The 10,216-nt window shown below is 30.1% G+C and overlaps 1 protein-coding gene across 1 annotated transcript; it reads right to left on the bottom strand.

Annotated features, from left to right (window-relative positions):
• Positions 1 to 5,058: 5,058 nt before the first annotated feature.
• Positions 5,059 to 8,809, bottom strand: LOC132724296 (calcium-transporting ATPase type 2C member 1-like). The gene is made up of 4 exons (XM_060709135.1): positions 8,619 to 8,809; positions 6,523 to 6,711; positions 6,238 to 6,327; positions 5,059 to 5,148 (listed from the first exon to the last, which is right to left on the bottom strand). The coding sequence occupies exons 1-4, from the start codon at positions 8,676 to 8,678 to the stop codon at positions 5,059 to 5,061; spliced, it is 429 nt and encodes a 142-aa protein (XP_060565118.1). The 5' UTR covers positions 8,679 to 8,809.
• Positions 8,810 to 10,216: the final 1,407 nt, after the last annotated feature.

Raw genomic sequence — 10,216 nt, 5'->3', positions numbered from 1 at the left:
GCCGATTCCGGTCGATTCGGTAATTCGGCCGATTCCGGTAAGTCGTGTAACCCGCTTGATTGTGATTATTTACCCCTTTGCCATGTTAAATATCTGAAATGAACATGTCTATCTTTCCATCTGCATTCATCACTTTAAGGGTTTCAAATGTAAATCAATCAATTAAATAAATCATATGATGTGTTTCTTGTATAAAACCACCCTAACATTAAGTTCATTTTCACATAGAAAGTCAATGCTGGTCTTATAGTGGGGCGGGAAATAAGGTCTCTGCTGTCAAAATAGTGCAAATTGTGATACAAGCATGAAACTTTCAGGAAATTATCTTTAGACCATGTAGATTTCAAAAGTGAAGTGGGCCCAAAAATATCTCTGCTCATTCAAGATGGCCGCCATTTTCAAGATGGCCGCCATATAAATTTGACGTATATAATAGCTCATTCATTCCAGTTTTTTGTACAGACTTGAAACTTACTCCAAAGCATGCATATAGTTTCCCCTTTTCAAATATTTAAATTTTTAAGCAATTTCGCTTGCATATTTCTTCAGAATCCAAGATGGCGTCCAATATGGCTGCCAATTGTAATGAAAACTGATATATCTCTTTTGTAGTATAATTTTTTGCACACAGTATGCTTATTTCCATATAAAATTGTTAAACATATTAGAATAAAAATCAAATTTTAGGTTAACCACATTGTTAGTCATGTTTTTAGTTTTTTGTACACAAAAAAATCTTTAAAAATATCAAAGAAAAAGTGCCACTTTTTGCATTTTTCTCTAACATGGTTTTCTAGGTCTATGTACAAAATTCCAAAAGTTACATAGTTTCTTAAAGTGTATTTGATATTGAATCAACACTATGATTTATTGTATAATTGTAACAAAAACAAAAAATGTGAAGGTTTTATACTTATTCAAAGTGGGTGGGGTAAATTTTTCAGACAATTGTAGTACAAAATAACGTCTTTTATGAATTCTTATGCAAATATTCACTGTAAAAGTATTTCATTGTATTAAGGTATTTTGGTCTTCCTTCAGGTCTAGAGGGTGTACTAAAATATCAATAAATGCAGATACAATTATATGTATACATTCAGTTATTAAATGTGTTTGCATGATATAAGTTGTTTCAATATTCTTAATACAATTTGATAATTGTACAGAAAGAAGACTGAATATTCATCAACGAACCATATGTTAGATAAAATCATGCCTGGACCTGAGTGAAATGTTTCTATTTATGAATAAATTATTTCCTGGACAATTTAGTCTTGCTAAATGCTTGTAACAGAATGATTCAAAGTTATATTTACTTGCACATCTTTGTAACCAAGTATAATTGAGTTAGTACTGTCCATTTCTAATAACTTATGTAGACATGATATTTTCAAAAGAAACAAAAATTAAGGCGACTGATGCATCATATTATCTATGTGTGCTAAAATGGGTATCAATAAAACCGCTTGACCCACATAACATAGCTTATGATTTGGAATATAAACTAAATGTATTCATACTTTATTTTCCCCATTAAACAATAGAGAATAGTTGACTCTAGATCACTCGCCTAAGATCCACTGCTGGAATTTAAAGGTCTATAATTCTTTAATACTGAAGAATGCTAAAATCATATAAATAGTATCTTTTTTCACCAAATACAGTCATGATTTATATACTATTTGAAAAGAAACATGCCCAATAACTAGGCTCTCAGAACTACAAAAAGACTCATATAACTATATTCCAATAAGAGTCCATGAAAACTAAGAGATTTTGACCCTATGCCAAAATAGTTCATAATCTTAAATATATAGCATCACAATGTGATGATATACGATATATTTTCTTCTCTGTACACTGTAGTTTCGGAGAAGAATTTTATTATATAAGTCAATGTAAACAAAGTGACAGGTAAAGCAATTTTGGGCTGCAGGAGCATGATTTAAAGGCCCTCACGAGGAACGCAGTTATTAAAGACCTGTGTAGGAAATCTTATTGAAGTTTTTTTGTTGTTGTTGTTATTAAAAAAAATCAACAAACAAAGAAACTACAATGCCTAGAGCTTAGATAGTCACCATATAATCTTGCCAAGTAAGGAAGACCTCTTTTAAAGTTACATTAAACACTTTTGGATCATTAAGTGTACATGCAAAATTAAAAATCTTCTCAAAAATCAAAATGCACAGAGCACAGGTACTAAGCATGTAGCCCCAACTTGTGTCTTTATTAACATATTTAATGTATCATGCTCATAGAGCCACCTGGGTTCACAGTCTTGTATAGGAAAACACATTAAAACATCAAGTGTTAAACAACAATGACTTGAACTAAGATATTTGGGATGTAGCCTGATATAACATGCATACATTTGTATGATGCTACTGCAGTCTAAAATGGTTTTGCAATGAGTATCACTTAATTTACAAAGACTAATGTATTAAATCTGTTTTCTCCTAACCAACAATATCCGACGCATAGACATTAATCATGTATCATCATAATTGTGTTATACTCTACAAATATTTGATATATCATGGTCAACATGGTCAAAATTTACTAAGTTTATATGGACTCATATATGAATATGGTTATTAAAGTCCTCTCGTGTGAAAAAAAATGAAACTAGATATTGAGCATGTTTCTTTAAACGCAACCGCATTCAATTATGACACAAATCATGTGTGTTATGACATAATTGACACTCCCAAAATGATCTTGTTACCTTTTTTCCAACAATGATCTTAGGTGAGTGATCCAGGGTCATCATTGCCCTCTTATTGAAAGAAAAAATGAGATATGATTACTTTAGGAAATACACTTACTTTGTATCTAGACTTTTCAAAAAACTGCATGCAGGCCAGGCCATATCATTGATATATCTGTTTCACATCATATACATTTTGTTGGCTTTTAAGCCATGTTAATATTATAAATATAAAATTGTGAAGGAGTCAAAAGTATGCGTTTATGGACTACCTTTATACCTTACATTCATGTACATGCTTGCAATTTTAAGCACGTTTAATTGTCTTCTTATATGTCTTTACAATTAACAATTAATATATGATATCAAATATATTGAAACAAAAATTATCATGCAACCAAATTTAATAACTGAATGTATACACATGTTTGTATGTGCATTTCTTGCTTAGCCACTTGGTCCGAAGGAAGACAAAAATACTTTCATCCAATAAAAACTACTTTTTAAGTTGGAACATTTGCATTAGAATTCATAGAAAAGCAAAAAGGCAAAGAAATAGAATGAACTTAGCTATGTTTATTTTCTGTTGTTTTTTCTTTTACAATAATTACCGTATAAAATTACCCCACCCACTTTCACAAAATATAAATCCTACAGATTTAATGTTTTGTTTTTACATTTTTTACAATAAACACATGATATTAATGGAATGTCAAATACAGTTTAAGATATAAAGTAACTTTTTAAGTTTGTACATTAAGTAAGGAAATCAAATTTGAAAAATATGAAAAAATGGATTTTTTTCTTGATCTTTCTAAAAGATATTTCTAAGACAAAAACTTATAAAATGTTTACTTTTATTGAGATCAATATATAATTTGAAATCTTATCTCTGATATGTTTAAACACTTTTTATCATAATAAACATAATTTGTGCAACAAATTATACTATAGAAATGATATAACAGTTTTGCACACAATCGACGGCCATATTGGACGCCATCTTGGATTTGGAAGAGGTATGAAAGAGAAATTTTGTAAGATTTAAATTTTTGAAAAGGAGAAACTATATGCATGATTTTGGTCTCTACCAAAAATTGGAATGAATGAGCTAGTATGTACGTCAAATGTATATGGCGGCCATTTTGAAAATGGCGGCCATCTTGAATGAGCAGAGATATTTTTGGGCCCACTTCACTTTTGAAATCTACATGGTCTAAAGATGATTTCCTGAAAGTTTCATGCTTGTATCACAATTTGCACTATTTTCTCAATTTCCCGCCCCACTATTAATTAAGTATGTGATTTCTTGTGTTTATAATTCACATTATATAGAATGGTTTAAATTCTTTAATTCTTTTCAAATACGCTGGAAAATCTGTTGCTATTCATTACACTAATACAAGCATATATTTGTCTGCTGGATGTATATCAATACATATATTTCATGGTTTATTAAAGCATGAAATGCAATTGTACATTAATGTAACAGGCTGTTATGTATCAGATAATAAACTACTATGAATAATGAATAGGCATTTAAGAGAAAAATTTTTAATTTCTTTCTGAGCCACTCTTTTTCCCTACATTATATGATTTTCTTTTTTCTTGTTTTTATTGAGTTTTAAGTCAAACTGACACTATAAAGGCATACGTGCCATAACATCTCGGACATCACGGTATGTCCCTGAAATCAGGGCATAGACATATCGGTATGTCCCGACATCAAGGTGTTACTTTTATTTTTTGTTTTTTGATTCCGTTGGGTTTTACATCACACCAACACAGTATAGGTCATATGGCAACATTCCAGCAGGAAGACCTGTCAGGTGCCCTTCTATGCATTATTTCAGGCACAAACGTGCACCTGAGTAGAACCACCAACATTCCATAAGCTAGCTGGGTAACTTTTTCACATGAAAGATTGGGATTGAACCCACATGGGTAAGGGGCCTATTACTGGTTAAGTTAATTGGGTCCTTTCTTATAAATACAATTTTTTAATGAAACTATGTATTTTTACTGTGTTTATCTATAGTGTGTAGTGTTTAAAATATAATATTTCTTCTCTATGTTTTCTCAAAATATTTTTATTTTACATTTAAAAGGACTGAATAACAATTATCAGAATTTGAAAATAACAAATTCAAGCATAATGTATATTTAATTATGGCCATATTCTACATGGTTAGCTACTCAATTTTAGTCACAATTTATTGAAATCCTTACAATAGTCAATATCAAATTCAAATGCAGACCAAATATATATAGACACAAAGCCAGCTGTTTAATGTCTGTAAACACTTTCACTATGCAAATATACCAATAATAAACATTTCTAACAGGATATCTCACATTGTTTGCATTGATTTTTTATTTTCCATTATGAATAAATTTTCTCTTACCTGTACAAAAGCTACAGTTGAAACAATGATGATTGCCTGAAATACAAACAATACAGTCATGTTAATATTAACTTTATAACCATCTATTTTGCTTTAAAGATGCATACCTCTAGATGAGCCAAATAAAAAATTCAAGAAAATCAACTTTGAGAAAAACGTTCTAAGATTTCAAGTAAAGTAAAAAAAATATTTACAATTTAAGTTATGGTTTACCAGTTTTATGCAATGAATGACTAATTTTGAAGAATTCATCACCTTGTTTCTACTGAGTGACTTAAGCAGTAAGGGCCGTTTTTGGATATTTTGACCTTCAATTGGTAATTTACATGGACTGAAAGTATCTTTCGCAATATGTTAATTACATTCCTTGTTTACTTGACAAAATATTTTATATTTTAATACATTTTAAAAATTAGCATGAATCTGGAGACATGTTGATTTTAAATAATACACAAATGAAGTTGGGAACTGGCTTGAAAATTAGTGTGTTTTTTTAGTGTATTAAGTTTTTGACATCACAATATTTGACCAATCTGATTTACTAGTACTTAGGTTATTTCTTGGATGTAGATCTGATTGCCACCATATTTGTTTCGCCTTCATTACAATTCAAATTTTCTGAGAAAGCTATTTTTAGCAATCAAATCTTCCTTCGTCCTTCACAGATAGCCATTAGACAAATTATCAAAATAGTGTTGTCCATGGAAGTAAAACAAATTGTTGACTTTTGTTAGAAAAAAATAGGTTTGAAGTAATTTGAAACAAATAAACTGGAAGTAGAAGACACAATTTTTAATGGGCAAATTTCTTTTGCCAGTTGACAAGCTCACCATACTGACAATGCCATGTTTGTTCTCAAAATCATGAAAAATTATCTACTCAGTATTGGTTTTCCAGCTGTTAAAATTAGAAACTGCATCCTTTTCAAAATTGTGAAAGCTTGCCAATGATTGACTGTTTGAAAGGTCATGAGAAAGTGACTACCTATTGGCAGTTGTCAGATCCTAATGCAGAGCTGATTTTAATCAGACTGATACTATGAGATACTCTTATGTCTATACAATGTATATTTTCCTTTACCTTGAGTAAACTTTTCTAGTAAAAGATATACTAATTTTTACATACCACAGTTATACTAATAGCATCATCAAACTGCCGCATAAACACACTGACCACAGCAGAGCCCAACAACAACAGTATAAGTGGGTTGTTAAACTGAAATAAACAGATAATTCTAAATATAGACAGTTCATTACTGGGGACCAATTCAACAAAATTTTTTGGGGAAAGTATGAAATAAAATTGCCCAAAAGTATCAACTATAATACAAATAGCCATAGACCAACAATGATGTAACTTTAAATTATTGTAAGACATGTACTTTTAAAATAAATCCACATTTTGACATACCTGCTCTAGGTATTTTTTCCACAGGGGAGTCTCTTGGTTGATTTCAAAATCATTCTGGCCATGGATAGCCCGACGCCTCACTACTTCACTCGAATCGAGCCCTTTAGCAGGGTTTACCTCCAGAATCTGGCAAGTCTCCTCAACTGACAAGCGACAAGCCTGACTGGATGGCAATGTTTTCATCATCTCCTGCTAATAAGGTACAAAGTTTCAATATTTACAGATTTCCTCGCCTTCATTAATGAAAGATTATCAAGGGAGTTCCTTGAAATGAACAAACATCAAATAGGGTCAAATCTGCTGAACATTGAAACACAACTAAGGCCAAATATGCTAAACAGATATGGATAAGGTCAAATCTGCAAAACTGACACAATTTGACAAATTGTGTAAGGTCAAACTTGCTGACTGGACAAAAATATTAAGGTAAAAACTGCTGACTGGAACAAATGGTAAATTATGTTGAAGGGTCACACATATTCACATAAGGTTGAATAGACAAGGTAAAGTCTGCTGGATGGACAAAAATAAGACAAAATTTGGCAGATGGATACAAATAATGTAAATTCTGAAGAAGAGACAAAATTAAGATTAAATCTGTTGAATGGACAGATATAAATCCAAATCTGCGGAAGCAGCCTGACTGGACAAAAATAAATTACATAATTTGCTGTATGAATATAATCATCTTTTTTAAATGAGATAATGAACAGACATAAATAAGGTCAAATCTGCATATCAGACATAGATATGATCAAATCTGATGAATAGATGTAAATAAAGCCAAATTTTCTTTTTGTAACAATGTATAAACTTCTTGATAACCCAATTAATAAATCAGTTGCACTGATAAATGAAGATTAATAATGTATTTTCTAGGAATGGCAACAAGTAACCAGTTAACCAAGTACTTGATCGAACGCCCTTATATTGGTTAGCAAAGCTGGTATTTGATTACTCAGAAAAAATAAATAATTATAATAATAAAGATTATTGAATCCAATTAGTTCAGAAATCCGGAGATGTACATGTATATTCCTGAATACCTGTTAAATACATTGAAAACATCCTTGCAGAAGTACGAAAAAGATATCGTAAAGTTAACGAGGTGATCTACAGTTTGACAAGCGCATGGGATTGAACACATTGGTCGCTTACGTCATTCGGCCTCTCATGATATTTAATGACCTTAACTTGTGCATTAATTAAAACGTAAAATATATTGTTGTTGATTTAATTTACATTTATTTGTTTATTAGTTATTCTAAGTTACCTCCCTTTCAGTCCTATTTAATGTTACGAATTCTATTAATTTAAATAGAAAACGAAAGTAGCAAGCAGAAGGTGTTGATATTGAACTTTGAATATCATTGGAAATCATCCGAGTAACTGGGTACTCGATCGGAAAAATGACCAAGTAGTACTTGAGTATTAGTTTTGGTAATCTTTTCAATCCCAAGATAAGTATTTTCATATATCGCTGAATAGGATAATTATGTCATTCAGGAAACACAGGATTATTAAAACTTGTAAATTCATCAAAAGGTACCATACTTTGATGTGAAAATTATATGAAAAACACTTTTCATACAACAAAAATTACTTATGCAAGCATTATTTGTAACATTTGGATATTCCTGACACAAAGTACATGTGTATACCATAAGGATATAATCAGATAATAATATAATAATTTAGAATCAAATTTTCAGATTGCAAGTGGTTCAAAAATATTCTACTATGTAACAATAAATTCTAAATTTAATCTGTTTATAAGAATAAAATGGGAAGGAACAGTTTGTACAAATTAAGATTTTTCTCCTCTTAAACAGGGGAAATACAGTCAGGCAGGAAAAGTCAAGGGAGGAACAGAATAGTCTTATACCTATGCCATTAATCGTTAGTGGAAGTGACCAGTCACTATTTTCCCCTCCAAATGTTAATTTCAGATTATTGATTTCTTTAACATTGACTGATATTAATTTTCTGATGTGCTGAATTAGGCTAAGTATGATAATTTCTCGGTTGATTGAATTATTGTTTCACCTGGCTCGAAACAAATTGAGTACGAATACCACCGTGTTTGAGATACTCACTTTTTCCGTTTCCTCTTGCTTAATTAACTCATCTACATTATTCTTTTCACTATGTATCATTGGTTTTCGAATATTATTTAAAGATTAATGTTACAAGGGCTTGTATATTTCGTTTCACTCTTGTCGGTTTGACACAGGAAATGAACACGTACACGTCCAAACAAATTTTCCCAGATGAAGAGCGAGTAAATGAGGCCCAGCAATCAACCTGGTTTATCCATGCTTGGTTCTACCGTCGTTAAACATTTAGAGCGAATATGGGAAGACTTTGATTGTACATAATAACAAATATGAGAAATATTTTTTGTTTGGAAAGTAGACCTAGAAGAAATGTTTTCCGTTTTGTTTGGCTTCATTACATAAAACACCCACATGATAATGTCTTGGACCAATTAATATCTTTTTTCATTTAAAGACGAATGACGAAAATGAGACAGTAAATTTACATACTTGAAAAGTTCACTGTTATTCCACGACATTAAGAACCATTTTAAAATGAGAGTTTATATATAAGATTATGTATTTTAAAAATGAGAGTTTTAATAAAAATGCTTATTTTTTATAAGGGATATATAAATTATGATTTGCTAAGACTTTCAATAAATACCACGGCTTTATATAAATTTATTTTATTGAATTAAATCTAGGATTTTATACATTAATCAAAATGATAAAATATCTAAAAGATTTATAATATAAAATATATGTACAGTATATAAATCTTAGTTTTAACTAATAGAACATTTAAAATTAAGATAAAATTTAAACTGAAGAATATAAATCAATGCATAAGTTTCAATTCTTAACAATCTTCCTTTAAAATGTCTCTATGACAACTCGAATTAATTGCGATATATCTTCTCAATTATGATCTGAAAGTCTGTCATTACGTTTTGAAAACAAAATTAACATTCTGGAAAATTCACATTTTATACTTTTCAGAATATATGCAATACCTTAATTAGAATATTTTATACATGCAATTTGCAAAACCACTTGGAAAATATAGCATAAATTTTAGAATTTCATAGTACTTGTAAGGGCCTCAACACCTTGCCATGGCTAAAGATACGTCACTGTTAAACTTTTGTTTACATCACGTGATAGTCATGTGATCAATAGTAAAATCTTTCAGCTGATTGCACCATACAACAATTTACGTAGATTCAGCAGTTTAAAAGAATATTCTGGTAAATTTATTTTTGACGATGAGATAACACTGTTGAGTATAAATAAAAAGAACCCCGAACTGTACTGATCGCGTATTCTTCTTTGGTGTGCGAACAAAATCCGACGTGATTTAACTTATTAATGTAAATTGGATTTTTTTGGAAATAAAATATAATTATTGACAATAGATCTCGAAATATTTGTTTTTGTAAATTCATTCATATTTTCAGGGACAGTTATTTTATGTCCCAGATATTTTTATATACTTAGATATTTTAGATGCAACAGAATATTTTAAAGATATTTTAGATGCAATAGAATATTACTTAAAAATAATATTAGACATGCTTTCATCAATAATGTCAATATATTTTTTACATAATATTATTTGCTAATATTGCTGATCATATTTGAATAATATAATTGGT

Source organism: Ruditapes philippinarum, unplaced genomic scaffold, assembly GCF_026571515.1.
Source record: "Ruditapes philippinarum isolate M1 unplaced genomic scaffold, ASM2657151v2 ctg23343_1_1_1_1, whole genome shotgun sequence".
In the NCBI taxonomy this organism is placed as follows: domain Eukaryota; kingdom Metazoa; phylum Mollusca; class Bivalvia; order Venerida; family Veneridae; genus Ruditapes; species Ruditapes philippinarum.
This window is presented reverse-complemented; position numbering and strand designations above follow the sequence as displayed.

Bases quoted from the DNA above. Each gene is read 5' to 3' on its own strand.
- LOC132724296 (XM_060709135.1), bottom strand. From the start codon at position 8,678: ATGATACATAGTGAAAAGAATAATGTAGATGAGTTAATTAAGCAAGAG. The intron at 6,328-6,522 runs GTATGTCAAAAT...TGTTTATTTCAG, and splicing joins GGAAAAAATACCTAGAGCAG to TTTAACAACCCACTTATACT. The intron at 5,149-6,237 runs GTATGTAAAAAT...TTTGTATTTCAG, and splicing joins ATGCTATTAGTATAACTGTG to GCAATCATCATTGTTTCAAC.